This window comes from Hippopotamus amphibius, chromosome 6 (genome assembly GCF_030028045.1).
Source record: "Hippopotamus amphibius kiboko isolate mHipAmp2 chromosome 6, mHipAmp2.hap2, whole genome shotgun sequence".
NCBI lineage: Eukaryota > Metazoa > Chordata > Mammalia > Artiodactyla > Hippopotamidae > Hippopotamus > Hippopotamus amphibius.
This window is the reverse complement of record NC_080191.1, coordinates 157,070,020-157,093,881: the sequence shown is the minus strand read 5'-3', so window position 1 is coordinate 157,093,881 and position 23,862 is coordinate 157,070,020. Positions and strand designations below refer to the sequence as shown.

General features: G+C 46.0%; 1 protein-coding gene and 1 long non-coding RNA gene across 2 annotated transcripts in view; both read right to left on the bottom strand.

Annotated features, from left to right (window-relative positions):
• LOC130855866 (uncharacterized) overlaps window positions 1-23,862 on the bottom strand; it is a 38,471-nt gene that overhangs the window by 6,697 nt on the left and 7,912 nt on the right. Inside the window, exon 2 of the long non-coding RNA XR_009054383.1 lies at window positions 16,004-16,111. This is a non-coding gene — a long non-coding RNA (uncharacterized LOC130855866). The remainder of the gene's footprint in view (window positions 1-16,003; window positions 16,112-23,862) is intronic.
• On the bottom strand, window positions 17,852-19,351 carry SOX2 (SRY-box transcription factor 2). The gene has a single exon (XM_057739890.1). The coding sequence runs from the start codon at window positions 18,920-18,922 to the stop codon at window positions 17,954-17,956; it is 969 nt and encodes a 322-aa protein (XP_057595873.1). The 5' UTR covers window positions 18,923-19,351; the 3' UTR covers window positions 17,852-17,953.

The following is a 23,862-nucleotide window of genomic DNA, read 5'->3' as shown; positions in this document are numbered from 1 at the left end:
TCTTAAAGATGCCTGCATCTCTTTTTTCCTTCCTCTTTTTTTCCTTGAGCATCAGGGAAATGTGCCTTAAATGATATTTTTCCATAGGTGTCTCATTGGACATGGACAAACATCAGTACTGCTCCCACAGGCAACGCGAACACTTTTTAGTCCTTTTGTTAGGGGTGGGGTTTGGGAAATCTGACTTCAGTCTCCCCTGCCAATTGTGGCGGTGCAGATTAGCCGAGACTCGAGACTCGGCTGAGGCCCGGATGGCGGTGGTGGTGGCAAGGGTCAGTAAGGTTGAGATGTATTCAGATGTTAATTTACACCTGAAAAGACTGAATGCAGTTACCCACATGGGGGGTGACTAGAGTTTCTCATGAACACTGGCCTTGAGTGCTTCCTTGGGAAACATGAAAGTTGAAATGGAGGGGGAAAGTGGTCTAAAAGTTATGGGAGCAGGAAGAAGGGTGGGGAGTAGGGACAGGCTTGATGAATTGAAGGAAATTTATTTAGCCACCAGTTATAAGTCTATGTTCAACTTTTCCTTTTTTAGTGTAGTTTTAAGGTACAACGGACAGGTGGTAATTTACTCTTTACTAAATATTTGGAGTTTGCCTATCAAATCTAGAAATACTGATGTGAAAGTAAAGGATGAGGAATAGTCTCATTTTTTCTGCCTTCGGGATAGGTGTCCTTGTTTTGCTATCTTTCTGTTTAACAACTGCTACCTACCTTGCTTAGTGGAATTCCAAAGTACCTCGTGAGTAACTAAGAAAGAAAAACCTTCTACATTCCAATACTGCCTTTAACCTCAAGCATAGTAAAGGGTTCATTCAGCCCCCAGGACCACACTGAGGCATTAATTAGGCTGATGAAATCCATCGAAATGTATGAATTCAGCATAATCAAGTTTCTACTGCAGACTATCGTTAAGGAATACGTGAGCAGCTGGGAGAATAGAAAGTACTGTTAGTGTTAAGTCATGCATGTAATTGAGTATATTTAACATAACCATCTTAATGATCAGTGATTAAAAGTGCATCTTACTTAAATGGTATATCCTCTGCAATTTGTTCATATCAACTTGATAATATTCTCAAAAGGAAAAAATAGGGATACACATTTCTAAACAAGATCTTTTTTGAGTTTGGGGGGGAAAAACAGGAAAGTGAACTGGAAAAAAAAAAGTGGCTTTTGCGTGCAAACAGCCACACTGGTGTGATATAAATTAATCACTGTTTTAGGTATCTTTGGTGCTCAGTTCAAAGTATTAGGAATATGTTACAGGTGATTTTTCATCCCTCAAGGAGAATGTATTTCATTAAAGATGCTTTCTCTGATGAGACTTTTTTTAAGAGACAGAGAGGGGTCTGCTCAAATCCTGATGATTTTAAGAGCTTCTCTTGGGAACCTGGGAAGTTCACCTTTCCAGTTCCTCTTCCAACCTGTGGGGTTGGCTGACCTTAGTGGAACTCACCACTGTGAAGACAGCATTGGGAAGGAGAGAGGGTGCATCACAAGAAGAGAGATGCACCTGGATATGGCCATCTAGGGCCACAAACAGTAGACGCCCTCAAAGGGAAATGAGCTGTTCAAATCAGCCAGCAGCCTGAGCCTAAGCTCCACGCACTTAGAGGCAGACTGCTCTGCTCTATTCACTCAGACCTGGACAGATAAATGAAGTCATTGTGGAGCCACTCACAAGCCAGCCCAACTCTTTTTGTTGTAGTGTCTCAGCTTTTGTGCTCAAAACACGCAAATCACTGATTAGCTAGGAAAGAAGAGGTGGATCTAGATCTATAGCTAGAAGTGTGTACACCCCACAACACATACACATCTATGCAGGCACTATAAATGTTAGGGTTTAAGAGAAGGGATGCAGTTGGCCCAGCTCCCAAAAGTTGCCTCACAGGGCTTTTTTTTTTTTTCTCCCTTCACCCCTGCCCCCACTCCCATGAAAAAATCAGTCTATTCTCCCGCTCAAAATAGGGTTTGAAGAATGGCACATCTTGAATGCTGGGAGTTGCACCGTGACTTTTTACAAACCTAAATCGGAAGAAAGGAAGGCACAGGCACATAAAACTATATTGGGGCATAGGATATGCCTGCTGCAAACAAAACAAAAATATTTTAAGGGGAAATTTATTTGAAGCCTTCCTTTCACCCAGTAGCATATCTTCCTTGGCTTGGAGGGACAGCTCTTGAGAAATCAGGTCTCTCAAGGAGCTCTCCTGCACCCAATGTATAGTCTATAAATATAGTGGAAGAGTCATGCCAGGGGTAGTCAGTGCAAGAGAATCTGGAGTCTTGAAAGCATCTTTTTCTTCTGGCTATGGTGGCACTTAAATGATAATGCGGGCAATGGAGCTAGGAGATTTATATCTTTTGGAAAGTAGGGCGAGCCAGATGGTAATAGCGTCATTAACACACAAACTTGGGATGTGCAAGTGAAGCTTGAAATTGGGAAAGAGATCAGGAGAACAAAGGGGGCTGCTGTTGAAAGGCTACCCCTCTTCTGCTGGCCAAAGCTAAGAGCCTCGTGGTACTGGGGTCTGCTCCTGCCCAGAGCTGGATAATAAACGACAGCTTTCCCCCTCCCCTGTTGTGACTTAGAAAGCACCGAGAAAACTTTTGCAATAGGCAAATGTGGCACTTATTTATGTGTAACCCTTTGTAGTCTGAAGTGGCAGGAATGGGCCTTTAATTCAACTGCACTCCCACCCTCCACCCCCTACCCTAGTTTGATAAGCTCTTGCAATTGTTGACATTTATTTTATGAAATCAAAGTGCCGCTTGTTGCACATTTCAGACAAAAGTTCATTTTCCTCCCCTTATGTAAACACTCTGAGTAAATATTAAAGGTTGAACAGCCTACCTTTTTCATTTTGGCGATGGGGGTTGGCGCGAAGGTGTTGGCGGGGGTTAAACTATAGAGTTTTACTTTGGAAAGACTTAATGTTTAAGTTAAACTCCCACTTGCCCAAACAGATATAATTCAGAAAGAATACAGAAGGCATTAAGATTAACAATGGCATTAAATAATAATATTGCATGTTTATAATAAACACCCACACAAACATCTAAAAACAGGGCAGTTTGGAACTAAAGAAAACAAAATTAATGACTTCGTTTTCATGTATATATTATATATATGTGTACATCTAAGACAGCAAAGGTAACGGTCATTAAATATTGAATAGCTTGAGTGATGCCTGTTAGCGACTCAAAGTTGACAATGTCTAAACCAAAATCGAACGTTTTTCTCTTTTTCTTCTTAAAAAAAAATACTGGAGCTCTTTAAAAGCCCGAAGGACTTACCCTCAAGGCATTATTCAGAGAAAAACTGAGACTGGCCGTTCGTCACAGGCAATTGTAAAGGGTTTCAAAGGGCCGATCAAACGATCGCCAGAGTAATCTACATTCAAGTCCGGATGGTGGTGTTACGGCACACACCTGCGGGGTGTTTGCTGTCCGTGCCCCTCGCCGAGCTACAAATCATCATTAAAGCGAGCTGCTTAAGCTTCTTCCCAGCTTCTAGACAAGAGTTACTTGGGACAGTTCACTTGATATTGCTACAGCTCTCAGTTGACAAAGCACACTATTTTGGATCTCAAGCCCGAGCCCACACCTTAGTTGGCGCTCAGCAAAGCAAGGAGGGTGGTGTGGTGGGGGTAAGGGGGTCGTGAGCCCAATGTAAAAGTCTGTTTCTCCAATTTCCTGAGCAGACTCACCACAAAAATGTATAGGAAACCAGGTTAGAAGCACCTGAAACCCGCCTCGAGTTTTCTACCGAGGGTCTTGCAAAACTTCACTGTCTTTGCCACAACTCTGAACCAACTCAGAGTAGAGACAAATCTCACAACCTCAGTTCCTCGCCTTCCCTCTCTTACACAACTCGGGCCAGCACACGCCCTCGAGTGCAAGATAACATTGTTTTTCTCGATCAGGACTGAGGATCTACTTTGAAAACTTTCACTTTTGATTCATTTGTTTGGGATTATAACCCCCCTTTCTGTGCGACCCTGCCTTCACTGCCCTCATCTTGAGAGAGAGAGAGAAGAAAAATCTGGAGTTGGGTGAAAAGAAAGGGACGTGGGAGTCGGACAGCTGAAGCACGGGGAAAGGCAGGAAGGTCGATTTCTGTCTGCTGCCTGCCTGGGTGTCTGCGAGCCCTCGGCAATCCGTGTGTGTCCCATTTGGGGCGGGGGGAAGAACCGGTGGCCGTTGATGCCAAGATCAACCAACACTCGGAGCGAATGTATCAATAGACTAATTTTCTGCTCCCACCGCGAGCTTTTTCATTTCAATCCAGAGCGGAGGCGTCTGCGCTGCGCAAGACGCAACAGCACGGTAGCGTCGGGGAAAAGAGGGCGCTAGATGCGGGAGGCTCAAATATGGAAATTAACTCATTAGGAAGGGGTGTGGTTACTGCGAAGCCCCCTCCTCCATCCCGTCCTTTCTCCCTTGCTGCCACCGTCCCAGCTTGCTAAATATGAGATTACAAACAAACAAATAAAGCAGAAGCTGACTACGCAGCCCCGGATCAAACACGCTCCAGATAATTCGCTTCACTCAGCGCTGCGGCCAGACCTGCGGCGCAGCGCGGGCCCCTGACGCCCGCCTGTGGCTTCCGCGGCCGCTGCATGTCAGCCCGGCTGCCGCGGCTCTGAAAGCCAGGACCCGCGGCGGCGTTTCGAAGGCACAGCACGTGGCCCTGGCGCCCCGTTTGGTATACGTTTTAAAACATCAGACAAACGCTCCCACCAATATGGTAACCCTCTGAGGGCTTCTGCTGATTCCAGAGGTCCTGCCCTGAGGCTGCTTGGAGGGGAGGGGGGTGGTGTTCTCTTTGGGAGAAAAAAAAGACCCCAAACTAGAAAGCAGCGTCCCAGAGTGCCTGGCCAGGGGGCTTTTCCTGTGGCTTGGCATCCTGAGTGGGGAAGGGGGAGCGGGCGTTGAAGAAAGGCTGGGGCCAGGCTTGGGCGTCGGGTCGATTTGAGCTTTAAAGACCCGGGTTGAGATATTATTAACCGGAGACCAGGTACCCAAGAGTGAGGGCGAGGGGGTTGGAAAACCTAGGCTGCCTAATTCTATGTCGAAATAAAATGTTTGAAGCGGGGGGGGGGGGGGGGGCGGGGGGAGGGATAAAAAAGAAACAAAGCGCAAAACCTCTCACATCCCCCTCCCCAGCCCCCCTGCCCCCACGTCCTCAAAGCCGGCCTCTGTGGAGGGCTGGGGGGAGGAAACTTGTGCTTTTATGGTTTTTCTTCCTGCGTGGCCCGCCTCCCCGGCCCTACTCCCTGCCCGGCGCTCCCCCAGCTGCGGGCCCCTTGGAGGAAGGCCGCCCAGTCCCCTCGTCTCCCGCTGCCTGCAGGCCACCGAGCCTCAAAGCGCGCATTGTCCAGCGGGGGCGGAGAGGCTAGCGGGCCCCTAGAGAAGAATAACACTGCGCCCAAGTCCTGTTAGGGAAAGTTTCCTAATGCACTCCTTGTGGTAAAATACACTTTTAAGGGGGGGGGGGGCGAGGGGGCCTGGAGGATAACTTTTGAAAATCCATGGCCTTCTTATCTCTCACCTCTTCCCCTTGTCACTTTTTCGGTTCTCAGAAAGGGCGAGAGTGGACCGGAAAGAAATTGGAAGGGGGCCGAAAATATGAACATGACTCTAGAGCCGTCGATGTGATGGTTTTAAAATGCGGGTGGGAAGAGAAGGGGGGGTGTCTCCACCCAGGTCTGGGCCGAGGACAGCTGCACAGTCGGTGCGCGGAGGGTGAGGGGAGAGGGGCCCCGAGGGCGCGTGTGCAGGCGAAGCATTTCGCACCTCCTGTTTATCTTAGAAGCGAGGCGGGCGGGCGGGCGAGCGGGGGTGTGTGTGTGTGTGTGGCGGGGGGGGGGGGGGGAGAGAATTGTTCTGCCTCCCGACAGGCAGCAGAAGTTGAATAAAATGGAGAGGCGGACACACGCAAAAACAAAACCTGCTGTAGACTCGGAGTCTCTCTCCTTGACCCGAATTCCAAATGGTGGGGGTTCCCCATTTGCAAAGAACTCCGAAGTCTTAAGACCCCAGAGACAGCGGTGCTCCAGCGATGGCAAGAGCCGCGATAGAGAACCGTTAGAATTCAGGCTTTGGGGGCAAATGTGACTAATCTTTCATTCGGGCAGCGGGGACCATTCCTTCCAAGCATTGCCTTCTGCATTTGAGGGGTCTCTGGGTTTCGTCTGCTCTTGCAGGCATTAGCAAAATAATGGCTTGTGCCCCTTGTAAAACTCTGCCTGAAAAAGTATATTCCAAGACACTGAGTTGGTGAATCCGTTTTTTAAAATCAAATCAAAACAAAATAAGACTTCTACAAAGCCCCAGGCCGGTGCTCTCGGTGTCCAACAACCAAAATGACCGAAGGGGCGCATTAGTGGTTGTGGCTCTTTAGGAGTTGCGCTAATTTGGTATGTGTTCTCAATGCCTTAATGCTGAATCGGCAACATAAAGGGCCGAAGAGCAAGCCCGATAAAAGCTCTAATTGCTACTGGAAGATTTAGGTGGTTGCTAGGATCTGAGGACCACCACCACCACACACACACACACACAAAACCCTCCAATAGAGTATTTGGGCTGTGTGCATTGGGGGTGGGGGTAGAGTTACTACCGCGAATAGTGCCCACATCTGCTGGAACTTCCATATCTAAGCTGTTCATTTACGGGAGCCAACTTATGAAATCTCCACAATTAGATCTTCATTGTTCTTCCTCCACAACACTGTCTAGAAAGAAAAGGTCTTCTCGGTCGGGGCCAATCCAACGAAGCGTTTGACGTTATTAAATAATAAAGCGATTGTGATTTACATTGTTGTTCAGAAAAAAAGGCCAATTATCCACTGTTATGTTGCCATAAAGATCATATTAACTCGAATTAGTAATCAAACAATATGCGAGCGTTTAAAAAAGTACAGCCGAATTGGGTGACAGCTACCGCGACGTCTTCACTTTCACCAGCGAACCCACCCGCGCCGGCAGCCGGAGTGAGAGGGGCAGTCGCCGCAGACCCGAAAGGAGGGAGAGAGCAGCAAAGTGGTGATTAACGGTCTCTAGTGTTAATTATTCTCAATTAATCCCAAACAGTGCAAACGTTCTCTGGAAGTTCCCTGGTTTGGGATGCTCTGAGAATTCCGCTTTTCTGGGAGGGGTTTATAAGAAATCCGGAAGAGGCAATCTCAGTGCAAGTGTACCTGTGAGCGAAGGGTAGGTGTGTGTACGGATGTTGCCTGCGGTGTGTGCACAGGAGGTCCGCTGCCTTTCCCAGAGCCTGGAGTGCACGCCGAGGCGGGGGCCTAGGGCCGGCTGGCCCGCAGCATCCTTACACCCCTAGTGAATCTTGAGTCTTCTCTACTCAAATCACTCTCTCTCGCCCTCTTTTTATTAGGTTTATAACTCTTTGCCCACTTAAATTTGTGCAGCCAACCAAGGAAATCTAAATAGGTTTGAGTCTCCCCTTGGGTACAGAAGGGAGGCTTTAATAAGAAAGATTAATTGTGGGTGTGTACCTGCCGGAAGACGCGGCAGCTATCAAGTAGTCGCGGGCAGCGGGTCGAGGGCAGGGAGACGCCTTTCGTCCTAGGCCCAGACTTTAGTAGGCGCCGTAGGCATACTCATCGCAGGCCACCGGCAACTCCTTGCAGTCACAAGCAAAGGGCACCACAGAGACGGTAAGACCCGTCTCTTCTTGTGTTATTTGAGGTTTTAAAGAACTTGGCCTCGTTCACCCTGAACACCAAATCCTCTGGCCCTGTGCTCCGCCCCACCGGACTCCCGACTCCTTGCCTCCACGCCCGAGGCGGGAGTTGGGTAATGCTGCGGCTTCTGCCCTGGGAGGTCTGCCTATTCCCGCCCCCACCCACTGAACAATGTTAAGGCGAATGATAAAGGTTTTGTTCGGAGGGCCAGAAAGTTGATATTTTTGTTGCCGCGATGAAAAATGTATCTGGTTACATGTTTTTTAAAATAAGCAAACAGGGAGCAATTTTCCTCGGCGCCGTGCTTCAGCAAGTCCGGGCACAGAGGGAAATCAGCCAGTGGCAGGGCCGTGGGGATCTCGCCCCGCGCGGCGGCGGCGGCGGTGGGGGAACCTTCCTGGCCCGCACGGTCCTCTCCTGGCCCCTCCCTCTTTCTACCAAACGCTGGTGTCCCAGATTAAGAAGTGTCAGAGGGGGGTGGGGGCGGAGAAGAGTAGGTGGGGGTGGCGGCAAGGAGGGATTGACGCGAAGAGCTTCTCTAGTAACGTTCGCTCCTTGAATAATTCCATTTAAAACTTGAGGCACGGAGGCCTGAGTTTAAACAAACGTAAGATGAAATCTTCCGAAGGTCTGGCGCTTCACTGGTGAAGCAGCCAAAGTAGTGGTCGCATCTTTGTCGAGAGTTTTCGAACAGTTGCTGCCTTTCCTACCCCCTTTCTCTATCTCCCAGTAAAACCAATTCAAAGGGGACAGACTCCACTCCACAAGATTAATGTCCGTTCATTTGCAGGATTAACCCTCTCACGAAGCATAATAAAATACTAGAGGTTCTTTTCAATTTAAATAAATACACGAAATTCGTGCCTTCTCTCCTTTCCTGTCCGGTCTCTCTCCAGACATCAGAAAACAGTGCCTTGCAACCCAGTAAATTTTAGAAGAACTTTTAACTGAGCGTTTTCAGATCGTCTGGGGGCTGTTGTGGGTATTGGTATTGGGAGAGAGTGGAGAGACCAGCTTAACTTTAAATATCTATGGCTATACATTTTGATTTGGAACTTGCGATTAAAAATCTATTTGTTCCTCCCAGGGCTCAGCAGATTTCAATGTTGGCCATGGAGCCACAAAATGTTCATTAAAGGAACCTAACCAAGGCTACTGTATGGCCACTTTGTGAACTCAGAACTATGGATGGGGGGAAAAGTATGAAAGTGTGAGTTGATGTCACGCTGGCTGTCAGTGTGTGGTCTATTGTGGAGAATGGTGCTTTTTGACTGAACAGAGGGAGCCCCCCTCCCCCCTTCCCCAGCTCTACTGCACCTGCACTGGATGAGGGAGTCCCTGCCATTCAGCCCATCGCAGATTGTTCAAACAGAAGACATCTCTGACAGCACTCAATTCATTACATTTCTTCCTGCTTTTCAAACCAACACACACACACAAAATGAGTATTGCCAGCCAGTGACAGCCAAAAAAATCTTAAAATACTTTATATGCAGCTAATTTGGAAGCTCACACAACTAACCATGAAATATTTTGTATCCTTAACTTGTAAGTCTTCTCGAATAAAGATTACCTGATTTTTCCTATTGAAAACATACCTCTGTAGTTTACATGGGCATCACAAGTTTGCAGAAAGACACTGCGGCATGGCGCACAAAGTTTTAATGGGAATGAAAGCAGAAACTTGCAAAAGAGAAAAGCCCCTGATTTATCTTATCAGAAAGGTGGCTCAAAATGCATTCATAATTTATGCTGGTGAACCAGCTTGCTAATAGAGGTGAGGTACCCAAGAGCCAGGGGCAGGCAGTGAGCAAAGCAAGAGAGGGTAGTAAGGGAGCGATTGAGGCTGAAGTGTGAGCTAAACATTTAAATCAATTTTCTAACAACGAAGTCTTCCCCCCATATGCTCAGGTTTATTTTGCCATCTTAGACTCCAAGATGTTTTTGCACCATTTTACAAAGCTGATGAGAGAGTGTTTAGAAAGCTGATGAGAGAGTGTCAGCCTAGTTTAACAGAAGTTGGAGTAAACAAACTCTCACAAGGGAAACTTGATTTTAAGATATTTTCCTTGGAGGTGGGAGTGAGGGGAAAACAAAGAAAAGGAAGAGGACTTTAAGCAAAACACAAGTTTGTCATTTAGTATTTCAGGCTGATTAAACTATAATGTTTTGCAATAGCCCAGATTTGAGTTCCATGTGATAGTCAAATCGACCTGGATGTGAGTTGATACTAAACTGACTGCATGTGAAATATTGGCTAACTCTCAGCAAATCATTAGTCTGAACCAATATCAGAACATAAGGCCTAGTTTCCAGGACCCCTCCCATTGCAAGGGCATTAAATTAATTGAATTGATTCATAAATAAAACTTGAGAAATGCAGAGGTGCTTTCACTCAACAAATAATACTATCCATTTTATATGGAGTGCGCAGACCAAATATTTCTTCTCTACATTTTAAATCACTGTTCCAAGGAGTTCTCTCAACAATTCTTTTTTGATTCTAAAAAGATTATTAGAAGCTACACAAATTATTAGGAGTGGAGAAGGAAAGAGAAATTGGAAATGGCATGGCAATGGCAAGCCAGGAGCCACTGTCCTAACCATGGCTCCATATCAGAACTGGAAAACTTTTGGGAGTTCAATTCTCCATCCACCACTGAAACTTATGCAGGGCTAAATAAAATAAAGACATGGTGTCCTTTGTAAAGGCTTTTAGTGTGATTTGTTGATTGTCTCAAAACAAAACAAATGTAAACCCAAATCAACTCATTCAGGTCTTGCAACAAACTCTAGTTAGCAAATCAAATAACTATATATGTAGTTGTTTACATATATATGTAAACATATACATATAAATACATATTTTTATTTATATAAATATATTGAGCGCCAAGGTGACACAGTGATGAGTTTTGTATGCTTGACTACATATGTAGTGAAGACTCTGGCTATTTGTGTCTTCGGTTATGCGGAGGGGCAAGAGCCTCTGTAGCCTCAAAAGCTGGAGCTAGGTGCTGGGGATGGAGACTAGCTCCCCTGGCCTCGCCCTGCAAGTGTTCGGATTGCCCTTTCTGGAACACTCAAAGGAATCATTTCATCCCCGAGGCCCTGCAGACCCTGACGTCACGAGGTGGGGGTGGGGGAGCAGTCCCGCTTCTGGCCTGGCCGCCAGCGATAAGAACCCTCGGGAAGAATTCACCGCTCCTTTTAATACAGTAATTATTTTTCTGCTTTCTATGGGTGGGGGCGTCTCCTGCCCGGAACGTCGGTATCCCTCCCTTCAGGAAGATGCCCAGGGGTGGCAAGTTTACAGGATAACTTCCTAGGTAAACCCCAAGCCAAGAAGGGCACTGGAAAAGGAAGAAGGGTGGTCTGAGCAAGGCTAATTTCACCGTCCAAGACCAGAAAGGAGAGGAAGAACCCGAATTTCTGTATTGATCTCTGGAGTCTAAAATGAGAATCTTTTGCCTTCCCTATCACCTAATTCCACTGGACAGTTAAGAAAAGTAATAGCTATCAATTAATCCTATTTAGCGTTAGTGGCTTTGTACTCATCTTCTGCGAGGTAACTATATATCACCCCTATTTTATAAATGGGTAAGTGAAGAATCTGCATCCTCCCATCCCTACCTACTCTGATCCTAGAGGGGCACAATATTCCGGGGAGCCCACATACCTCCAGTAGCTTCCCACAGCCATGCCAATCCGCGCTCTCTGGCATTAGGAAGGACTAAGAGCGAGTTAACTCCTACAGAGCCTCGGCATCAAACAGGGACAAACAACCCCTTAAAAATAAAGGTCTGGGATGAGAGGCAAGAGGAAGGCAGAACTTGAGTCAGTCAGTCTCTGATTTGGGAAGTTTGAGGCCTAGGACCATCTTTGGCGTCATGAGGTCAACATGGAGAGGGCTGGGGTACAGGAGGTAGAGGACTCTGGAGGGGCGAAGGCCCGCAACACCTCGGGAGACTTTGCAAACTTGCCCGACGACGCGGTACGGTCCAGGGCCGAGAGAGGAAATCCAGCCGTTTGGGCAGGGTTCGTGCGGAGAGGACTCGAGCCCCACGCAGCACCTTCCCAGGAAACCCCATCGGGGCCGTGGCCAGGGCCGCGGTGACGTCAGGTCCCCGGCCGGGCGCCTGGCCGCTTCAGCTTGCATCTGCCCGCGCAAAAGCTCCGGGCGCTGGGCGCGGCGCGCTCCCTGGGGCAGGCTGGTGGGAGGCCCGCGCGCTCACAGTCCTGCACTGCGCCCCGCAACCGAAGTCCAGGGAGGGAGGCAAAAGATAGCTGAAAGCGCCGAAATCTTTACTAACAGTGCACATTTCATTCTATACATGCAGGCAGACGAGGGTAATGAAACGAGTGACTCCTTGGAGCTTTTAAATCACCTGACACTTCTTTGCAATGTAGAGCAAACATCTCAAGTTCAAAATCCCAGAAGTAGCAAATATCTTTGCGTATTGAAATGAGAGGACGTTCTATTTGCTTTTGAAGAGAAACTGAGTGCACCGCTCAAGGAATCAGAAATACCACCATTGCACCAAAATATAAAATAAAATCCATCTAGACTCACATGCAGAAAGAGAGCCCTCCGCCATGGGAAGTCTTGGCCTTGTCTTAGTAACTCACCCTCCCAAAGAGAAGTCTCTTAGTTACAATAAGAGAGTCAAGTCCATTATTTCCTAAAGTCCACATAAGCAAAACGTAGGAAATTGAAAACAAAAGTTGTAAAACTAGACAGCATCGTCAGAGGGGAGAGAGGTTACAAAGTCTCCCTGGGTGATATCAGAAGTCATATTTCCAGGAAAGTTTTTAATAGAAAATAACTATGAAAGACACTAAACTAATTCTCTGGTTTGGGCAATTTCCTTATCTTTGGAAAGCTCTTTCCATGGTTGCTTACTCTAGAACTCAGGAAGCTGTGTCCCTTTGGACTTTAACCCATATTTTCACAGTAAAGGTCAAGAGTTTCCCTCTCTTCTTGTGTCTTTAAGGGATCCACCTCATAGACAAGGTCCCTAAGGAAATCCATCCAGCCATTGTCCAACTTCGGTCAAAAAAAGAAAGCAACGAAAAGAAATAAATCAACCCCACCCCCAATCTCACTTGTAGCTGTCCTGAAAAGCAGCCTTTGCTCTGAAAGCAAGGAAAGGCAGCATAAAAAACAGTGAGATGCAAATTATTTTGAGGCAGTAATGGGGGGGAGGGGGAGGAAGTGCTGTAGAATGTTAACTCAAGCCTCTGCTAAAGCTCATGGCAAAAGAAATTCCTTCCACAAAGCAAAATATAAGAACCTGTTTTGCAAAATTTTCCAAAAGCAAGAAATAAAAGGGGGGGGGGGTATTTTAAAGAATCTTTTAATTACAATAAATAAATAAATAAGCAGTGCCAACTAGCAGGCGATCAAACCACAGTCAAACTTCAATCTCAGAGCAGTTAGCTATAAACTGTTAGCAGTTGAAAAGTAAACCTTGTGCACACAAAGGCACTGTTTAATTTTCTTCTTGTAAGGGTTCTAAATGAAGACCCCATCACTATGCAGTTAAGCGGTATTTCTTGTCTCCCTGAGGCGCTGATCAGTTCTTTATAATGTGAGAAAAGTGGCAGCTCAAAACCCGTCAATGGGGCTCCCACAACAAAAGTTCTGAAAAGCTGAATGAATTGGGTTTGTAATTACTGCATCCCGTCCCCCCACCCCTAGCAGCTTCTCTCTTATTCATTCACCTTATATTATTGTCAGAGAATCATACTCTCAAAATCATTCCCTTCCCATTTTGCCTGGGGCCACGGAGGAACTTATGACATGCAGAAATGGCACACCCGCCCCCCACTACACCTGGAAATGTTCAGACCAATAGGTAGGGAGGGGAGGAGGGATTATCTTGTACCCCAATTTACTCTGAGACTACTAGAAAGAACTCAGAGTCCTCAACCTATGGTGTCTTCCGTTTTAAAACCCAAATTTTATTGGCAAACAGGAATGTACACCCTTTCTAAATTCAGACTCTGCCTGAGTTTCTGAAATCCTGTGACATCTCAACTTGGGAAAAGCAAAGGTTATAAATACATCTCCTCCCCTCTCTCTCCAAATTGCAAGGCCCTAAAAGACTGTGCCAGACATGATGTAGAAATTAAGACAACTTATTATGTTGTTTTTTTCTTTTAAACCAAAAACAGTAAATAAAATAGAAAAAGAGACTATAATTCTACCCCCACCCCCCCAGTCACACACACCCACACACCCACTGGATCTCCCAGTCCAGGAAAAGGTTTTATGAAAAAGTCAGCTTTAGAATGCCAGGGCTCTGTGTGTATTTCAATCCAAGGCATTGCTGATGGAGAAGATTCTCCTGAGATTTCCTACTGTAAGAATGTGTCGGTTCTAGAAATAAGTACAGCTATTACAACCAAATCTACTAGCAGACTAAATAATTAATTGAAGCGTTGCTCTCTGACCCTTGAAAAGTCCAGTAGGGACACGTTTATAGTAATAATACCTCCGAATGAGCCCTTGTCAAATATTCATTTAGTGGTTAATGTGAGCCATTTTCCCCTGGGACTGTCTGTAATACCGGCTTCCCAGCATTGGCAAGAAACCTTGCTAATCTACTACAGCTCAGCAAAATATTTTAACACTCTCTATTTAAAGTACGGGGGAGTGCAGGGAGAGAAAAAAATTGCATAGGGAACAAACTATAATCTCATCCTTCTGCACATTTCCATTCCATGTATAAGGTTAAAACAAATTCACGCCTTTGACTGAAAATTGAATAGTTTTAGTGAGCAGGATAATATCCTGAGGAAGGAACTGAACACTCAACAACTAACTTTAGCACTGGGAGATCATCATCTTTGGGCAAGCTTATAGGTTTACCCCCTTCTTGCAAATCATGTTATAATTAAAATATCATATGTTCAATATTGATCTAGTCATGAAACTACACATCTTGGGGAACCATTTAACCCAATCAAATGAGTGATGAAATATGTATCATTTTCCTCAAATGCAGTTTATTAAAAGAATTTGTATCTGCAAACAAAATAGTTTGACTTTCATTTGGTTAGGCGATAGGGAGGGTTATGAGGGGAGACGAGAGTTCTCTCGTTTTATGCAGACAGTAACAGTCATTCAAAACTAGTGGAACTTCCCAGAATATTGCTCTCTTCCCTCTTGCAAAATATTTGAACCTGAGCATTTTGCCAAAAAGTTTTTTTTTTTTTTTTTTGTAATTTAGTCCTATCTTGTGGGCTTTTTAAACAGGGAGTTTAGTGCAGTGCAATTATTCTAAACCTCAATACATATTTCTAATATATCTCTATTTTTCAAATATATACACTCCATATAGTTGATTGGCTCAAATTCCGGGAATATTCTCCCCACCCCCCAGCAAGATCATTTGGATCTTTATTCAAAGTTTCTTTTATTCGTATGTGTGAGCAAGAACTGGCGAATGTGCTCATTACCACGTGAATAATCCGTATATGCATTACAATGGCTGGCCAGGCCGGGGGAAATTCTTTTAGAGTCTCTGCATTAATTAGGGGGGGAAATGCCTCACTTAGAATTGGGAACTGGCATAATAATTGTCCTTTCCCAGTATTACCCTAAAAATGAGGATAAAAAAAGGAATAAATAAAAACCAACAAACACCTAAAATAAAGCAATCCATATGAAAGAAAAATATACAAAATATGAGGATATCCCCAGCTGAGTCCAGGACTAACATTAACAACACCGCGAGAAAGAAATACTTTTTTTGGAAAACGAGAAGATGCAAACCAACGGGATGAGCTAACTTAGTGGCTGCAGCCGATACTTTACTCAAGGGTGGAAGGCGCAGCTGGAGTCCAACTTCTCCAAAGTTGTAGCAAGTTCACACAACAAGCCCTTGAAATTGTAGGAAGGAAACCCACGTTCCTAATGCCAGACGCTAGGTTCCTGGTCCCCTTCGGTAGGGGAAGGCGAGCGAAGTAAGTAGTGAATAAAAAGAAAAGTCCCCGAGTCGGTCTCACAGATTGTCTGACTGCGCCAAAGCGCGCGGGTCGGTTGTGATGCAGAAACATCGCTAATTCAACGACCATGGCGATTCCCCAACTTTTCCGCTCCCACTGAGGACAACTATAGCCTTTCTTTACCTTTCTTAGGGCAAAAGAAAACAACAAATCCAATCTTGTTTCTCCACCCCTTTCCCCCTCCCCCTACTTCTCTACTACTGTAGTAAAACATGGTTAACAGATCAAAAGCACAATCATCTCCAAATGTGATTAGACCGGACAAAGTAAAATATCTACCTCAGAGTTGATTGCTTCCTTCTTTAATATGGCTGTTGCCTGGCTTCTCTTTTGCTTGTTATCAGCTGCAGAGATTATCCGATTTGGGGCTACAGGCTTGGACCCGCGCTGCCAATTTAAGAAATGGAATTCGTGGAGAAAGAGAGAGGAAAAAAGAAAATAAATAATAATAATAAATAGGTGTGATAAGTCGGGGAGTTTTGTAAGATGCTCTTTGCTTTTTCTCGCTCCTAAACAGGAAAATGTAGAGAAGAAAGTTTATGAAGTCAAGGAACAAAGAAAGCAAACCACTTGTTTCTTCTCAGACAATAGCAGGGCCAGAGTAATCCAAACACCCACCCAGCAGATGAGCACTTTGCTTGTCTAGTTTGCAATTATTCCTATACAAGAAGCATCATTTTCCCCTATAAACGCGTTTCCAAAGGGCCATTGTGCTGTGAAGAAAACGAAAACAAAACCAGCCAACCTGGTTCTGATTTGGCTCAATACTCCATCTGCTAAGCTACATGAAATTTTTCAGAATTGACTCCTTTCTGGCAACAAGTGGCATAAATCAGTTTAAGTCCCCATCATGCTTATTCATGCTGCTTAGAAAAGGAGGGGGTGGATTTACAATATATGTCCCTAGTTTCTATTTTGGAAATGACATAAGCATTTTCATTTTTTTGAGAGTACTTATTCAGTTAATCATCCAGCCATTTATTTGTTGCAGTTAACATTAACACATGCTACTGGACAAGAAAACCAAGGTTTTAGGTACTTTGCTTTCTTGGTTGAGCACAGTATATTCCCCGAGTTAGGTATAATCACAGTGTTATACAAATAAATGAAAGACTCAAGCATAATTTCAGTGTCCATATTTCAAAAATTTATTTATCTCAAACTGTGCATAATGGAGTAAAAACTTAAGTTGAAAATGTACCTGTTATAAGGATGGTATTAGTTCAAATATATACATGGATTCTCGGCAGACTGATTCAATAATACAGAGCCGAATCTTTTAAAATACAACTACGGAAAATAAAAGGGGGAAAACCTTAAAATAGCACAATAAATTTACAGAAATATTACAAACCATAAGAAAATATTTCAAACACAGTAATTTCATGTTGTTTTTTTATCTGAACAAAATGGAAAGTTGGGAAACAAAAAAAGCTATTATAAATTACCAACGATGTCAACCTGCATGGCCAGTTTTGCCTTTAACAGTAAGTTAAAAAAAATTTAGTACAATCTAAAACTTTCGCCCCTTTAAAGATCACGGAGATGGTTTTGCCAGTACTTATCTAATTTTTTCCTTTTGTACAATTTTTAAACAATTAAAATGTCCAAATCTGATTAATTTTCTTCTTTCCAAGTTTGCAACTGTCCTAAATTTCAGCTGCAGAATCAAAATTCAGCAAGAAGCCTCTCCTCGAAAAATATTGGCAAATTCTCAGCTTATAAACAATGGACATTTTGATTGCCATGTTTATCTCGATAAATACTGTACAAAAGATGCTTGCAAATATTAAAACATTTTTTTTTCGTCGCTTGGAGACTAGCTCTAAATATTATTGGTAAAGACTTTTGCAAACTTTCTGCAAAGCTCCTACCGTATCACTAGAACTTTTAAAAAGTTTTGCGTAGTTTTCTTTCCTGCAGATCTATACAAGGTCCATTCCCTCGCCCTCCCCACCCCGCCCACCCCAGGTTTTCTCTGTACAAAAATAGTCCCCCAAAAAGAAGTCCAGGATCTCTCATAAAAGTTTTCTTGCCGGCATCGCGGTTTTTGCGTGAGTGTGGTTGGTATTGGCGTTCTCTTTAGCAGCTGTCACTTGCTGTGGGTGATGACTTTTTTTTTTTTTAAGCGTACCGGGTTTTTCTCCTTGCTGTTTCTTGCTCTCCTTCCATTTCCCTCTTTTTCTTTGAAAATTTCTCCCCCGCCCCCTCCAGTTCACTGCCCGGCCCTCACATGTGCGAGAGGGGCAGTGTGCCGTTAATGGCCGTGCCGGGCACCGGGCCGCTCTGGTAGTGCTGGGACATGTGAAGTCTGCTGGGGGCGGCGGGCTCCGGCACCTCGGCGCCGGGGAGGTACATGCTGATCATGTCCCGGAGGTCCCCGGCCTGGCAGGGCGCCCTGGAGTGGGAAGAAGAGGTAACCACGGGGGGGCTGGAGCTGGCCTCGGACTTGACCACCGAGCCCATGGAGCCAAGCGCCATGCCAGGGGTGCCCTGCTGCGAATAGGACATGCTGTAGGTGGGCGAGCCGTTCATGTAGGTCTGCGAGCTGGTCATGGAGTTGTACTGCAAGGCGCTCACGTCGTAGCGGTGCATGGGCTGCATCTGAGCGGCGCCGTGCGCGTTGAGGCCGGGGTGCTGCGGGTAGCCCAGCTGGTCCTGCATCATGCTATAGCTGCCGTTGCTCCAGCCGTTCATGTGCGCGTAGCTGTCCATGCGCTGGTTCACGCCCGCACCGAGGCCGGCGCCCACCCCTACCCCGCTAGCCATGCTGTTGCCGCCCGGGGCGAGCAGCCCTCCCGGCAGCGTGTACTTATCCTTCTTCATGAGCGTCTTGGTTTTCCGCCGGGGCCGGTATTTATAATCCGGGTGCTCCTTCATGTGCAGCGCTCGCAGCCGCTTGGCCTCGTCGATGAACGGCCGCTTCTCCGTCTCCGACAAAAGTTTCCACTCGGCGCCCAGGCGCTTGCTGATCTCGGAGTTGTGCATCTTGGGGTTCTCCTGGGCCATCTTGCGCCGCTGCCCGCGGGACCACACCATGAAGGCGTTCATGGGCCGCTTGACGCGGTCCGGACTGTTCTTCTGGTTGCCGCCCGCCGCCGCCGCGGTGGAGTTGCCGCCGCCGCCGCCGCCGCCGCCGCCCCCCGAAGTTTGCTGCGGGCCCGGCGGCTTCAGCTCCGTCTCCATCATGTTGTACATGCGGGCGCTGTGCGCCGGCCCGGCCCGCCGGCGGCCGCCGACCCTCGGCCCGGCCGGGACTTTGGGGGGCCCGCGGGCGGGGGGGAGAGGAGGAGGGGAGGCGGGCGGGGGTGTCGGGAGCGCAGGGCTCCGCGAGGAAAATCAGACGGAGAGTAATTTGGGGGAAGAAAAGAAAGAGGCAAACTGGAATCAGGATCAAAAAAGCGCTTCCCTCCTCTTCTGGCCGATCCAGCCGCCGCGGATGATTGTTATTATTATTTTTTTGGAAAGGCTTAAGCCTGGGGCTCAAACTTCTCTCCCTTTCTTTCTCTCTCCTCTTCTTTCTCTCAGTCCTAGTCTTAAAGAGGCAGCAAACTACTTTCCCCCTTTTGCAAACACTCTCTTCTCTGCCTTGACAACTCCTGATACTTTTTTGAACAAGTTAATAGACAACCATCCATGTGACGGGGGCTGTCAGGGAATAAATGGATTTCCAGCGACCAATCAGCGCGCGGCGGCTCCTCCACTCGAGCCCGGCCTCGCCGCCGGGTTTTGCATGAAAGGGGGCGGGGCCTGCCGCGCCGCCGGCCGCGCGGGGGAGGGGGAAGGAGGGAGGAGGGGGGGAAGGAGGGAGGGGGAGGCGGCTCCCACAGCCAGCCTGCCAGCCACTGAGAAACCTTTGTATCCCCTCGCGCAGCAACAGGTCACACCACACGCCTTTTCGAAGGAAGTGGGTAAACAGCACCAAGACTACGATTTTTCCTTCTTTAAACGTAATCTTGATTTTCTCTTTGGTGTGGGCTGCTGAAATGAGGAGGGGGCGCCAGAAGCTGGGGGGGGGGGTGGTCAGGGCAGAGAGGGGGGCTCAGGGTGACTGTCCTAGCGTTATTTCAGGAAACGGCCGTGCAGGAGTCGGTGTGCCATTGTTCTCCCGCGCCTCCGCACACTTCCCGCAACTCCGGCCGCTCCAGCGCTTCTTGATCACCTGGCTCTGCCAACACTCGCTCACCTCCTTCTCACACTGAACCGATAGGAAGTTGCGAGATGGAAAGCTCTGTCCTCAAAACCCTCCTTGCTTCCACGTAATTTGCTCTGTTTTAAAAATTAATTCTGCTCGGACTGTGCGGCCACCTCTAGAGCTGGGGCCAGGCCGGGCCTGGGTCAGCAGCTGAACCCACGCTCTTCCCTGCCCAGCTCAGCCCTCCCGGCAGGAAGCCACAGCGTGGCCCTCACCGCAGCCACATCTCCCACCCATCTTTCTCCACTCAGTCGGGTGCAAAGGGGACGCTCGTCCTCTCTCCCATTCTCCTGAGCGTCCCCCAAGGAGAGATCTCAGTGGTGCCGGGTTCACTGGGGGAAGAAAGGGATTAACAGAAGGACGCTCAGAAGTGCAGGCTATGGGGGAGGGTAATCTCAACTTCCTGGCATCTCAGGGCACTACTTAGAGGTGGCTTTTGAGCCTCACTCGCAAACTCCCTCCCACGCAGAGTTCCCAGGACTCAAGCAGAACCAGCCCTGGCATTTCCCCCACTGACTTCTACCGCGGTGGCCGCATCGCTCCGGCTGCCTGGGTCTGGGTCTGCCCTCGGAGGGGGTTCCGGGCCTGGGATGCGGTGGGGGGGAGGGAGGGGCGAGGCGGGGGAGGGGGGCAGGCGGGGGCGGGGCGGGGGGTGGGGTGCTCTCCAGGCACAGGTGCAGGCCGGGCAGACAGGAGGAAGGCTACCACCATTGGGGAAGGGGGGAGCCCGGCAAGGCCGGGGCTGGAGGAGGATGGGATGGGGGAGCGGGAGTAAGGGCTCAGGAATCCTGCCCTCCCAGGACCCAAGAGGGTAATTTTAGCCGCTCTCCCATTGTCCCGACGTAAAGATTTCAATAGGTAGGCGCTCAATGCGCAGAGCAATGGCAGCACGTCCGTTACAAATAGGTAGTTTTGTTTCTCTTGTTGTCGCTACACGGAGTCAAACAAAGCCCCGTCTAAGTTTCCTTCCACTCTCTTGTTGGGATCTTTGTGGCTAAAATGCACTTGACTACAAAGCGGGGGTGGGGTGGGGGGGTGGGGGGAAGGAGAGGGAAAAAACAAAACAAAACAAAACCCTTGATGCCATTTCTTTTTTATAAAGGGCTTAAACCATCAGGGTTACTTATTTTCTTTCTTCTGTCACACTCTCTCCGCCCCCCTCCTCCCTGATCTACCCTTATGCACCCTAAGAAAATGTACTGAATAGTATCTGTCGGCCACGTTCCATTTATTATCTTTACAAAACTGTGCATTGTTTTGTTCCTCACCTTCTTTCCATAGCCGTCCTCCCCCTTCCCCTCCACTCCCAACTTCTCCAATCCCTGCCTTCCCAGGCTTTTCTGTTCTTGTCAAACTCAAGATAAGCACGCTCCCTGGAAACCCAGAAAAGTTGTGGAAAAGTTGCAGACTTTTCTTAATAAATTTTTATTTCCAAGCAGCCTCTCCTGGCCCTGCAGTTTCTCTTTTTTTGCTCTTAAATTATGGCTTGTTTCAGTTATTGGGAATCCAGGGAGGATGAGACTAGCCTTCTGAAAACTCATAAATATATGGTACTCTTCAAAATAAAGCAGTGTCTTCTGTTTATAAAAGGTGTAATATTGAGCTAAACAAGGACCTGCAGATTAGGAAAGAGAAAAGGTTGAGAGGATCTGGAGAAGAGAAAGCGGCCACAGGCTTTTCAGAGCTTCTGGTTTCAGGGATGTGGCTGGTGCGCCCCCTACTGGTGGATTCGCTTTTCTAAGACTACTGCTTTTACCTTTAAAAGAAGGTGTTGTGGAAATAAAGAAAAAAAATGAGGGGGATGGGAGTGAGAGCAAACTAATTACACGTAATCTAAACAAAAGAAAAGTTAACATATCGTATAAGCTATGGAACCAAATCACAAGAATCAGATTTAATTTGCTTAACTTAGAAAGGTACATAAAACCTCGAGATAAGTGGGAGGTTAAACCATGGGAAAAAATAGGTACAAATTATGAGATTCAACATATGAATGAATTATGATTGTCCAGACGCCATGAAGGGCAGACCAAGCATTCACTTTACGATTGTGTATGCATTGGTCTGTGCTTAATAGCATTATTTGGAAAACTATAAAAAAGCTTATGGATAATTAAGTTTGAAGAAAAAAAACCCACAAGGGGTTGATGTGGATAATGGTGGTGTATATGTATTAAAGTAAATATTAATAATGGATGGTTATAGAAGCAAATGTTATTAATCTCTCTCCTTCTCAAGGGTAGTAGTAAGAGGCACACATTTTTCCTTGGTATGATATATAAAAGCTTTTATACATTCTCAGATGCATGTGTTTGTGCCTGAACTCTATAATAATGCATTTAAGAGGTTAAAGGGGCTGGCTAGGTCTTTTGTTAATTGCTTTTATCATATAAATAAGCTATGGAAATACATTACAATTGTGTTATCATTGGTTGCATTTATTTACAGCTTTATTTTAATTAAGCCTGCTGTACTTATCAAGGCAATAAACTAACTGTGGCTGGCGTTTATGCATAATAATGTGCTATGAAAATAAGATTAAAGAAGATGGTGATAGCAGAAACAATTTTCTCATTAGATTTTTTAGAACATATGCATTAAAAAAATCAGATCACCGGCCACTCTATTTCAATCCAGCACCATCACTGGGCCCTAAATATAATAATAACTATAACAGTCATAATAGATGACAGAGCAGCCCTGTTTTAGGTTTTTAACAGACAGCTACAGTACTAATAACAATACACCACTGACTACTGGGGAATCAAAATAAGACTTGGAAGAGGGTGCTTCATCCTTTGAGAATTTAAAATGTTGCCATTGGCACCATTTATGAAAATTGAAAGTGCTTAATCTAAAGATAGTGTAACATTTCCCTTCCTTGGGCAGCAGAAAGCTGCACACTTCCAGAATAAGATTAGAAATTAAGAACAGAAATCCATAACTCCCAGGACATTCTGATTTGAATTTGTTTTATTATAGGCCCCAACTCCAAATCCTTAACTGATTGAGTGTAACTCAATTTTATTTAAAAATCTATTGCATTGATATTTCCCTCCCAAACTCCCCTCATCCCTCCTCAAGTGTTATATCTGAAGCCAACTAACAATTTTGTGGAGATAGGGGACTGTAGACTTATTTTTTCTCCTTAGTGGCAAATAGAGGTTTAACTTGCAGTAATTAGGTGAGAACTAGCCAAGCATCTTACTATTATGATGCTTGTTAAAAAACGCTTCTTTTCTGCATCTGCATTTGAGTGTGTTCCCCTCCTCTCTTAATCTTCTTATGGAAATGAAGGCAAACGGCAGGGAACCTGCAGAGTCTTGGAGAATGTCCTTGTTAACTGGAATTTCTCAGCATTGCTAATTAGCAGAGTTTGACGACCACCAGTATTGGGGGGAAAGCTCTGTTTAACCACTCACAAACCATTCCGAGGAAGAGCAGACTAATTTTATTTTGTAATTAAAATCTGAAAAGGGCCCTATTTGACAGTTAGGGCTATGAGAGTTTTATCTCCCCGTGAAATAATTACTGCCTTGATAACTCAATTTTCTGAAAAATGTCAACTGTGGGCTCTAAAAGTTTTAATTTCATTACATAAGGAAAAAAAAAGAGAGAGAGAGAAATAAAAGAAAATGTACAGAAAGGATTTCTAATTCTGGAACTGGTTAAATATATTAGGAGCTAAATTTGGCCAAATGAAGGGTTTTTTTCTCTCTCTCTTTTTTTTTTTTTAAATCTTGTTTCCTTCGGATCTTAACCTTCCAAATGGCTCGAGGGAAAGTGACCATAGCAGTGATCATACTGGAGTGAAAGAGATCACACCAGTAGTGTGGTAAATAGGAGGCAAATAAAACTAAAAAGAGAACTACGGCACCCCAAGGAAAGTTCCTGATTTTAAAAGCCAAAAGTAAAGGAAGATTTTAATATTTAGGACAATGTT

What these genes read in the sequence shown, in the direction of transcription:
- SOX2 (XM_057739890.1), bottom strand. Translation starts at nt 18,922, where the DNA reads ATGTACAACATGATGGAGACGGAGCTGAAGCCGCCGGGCCCGCAGCAA.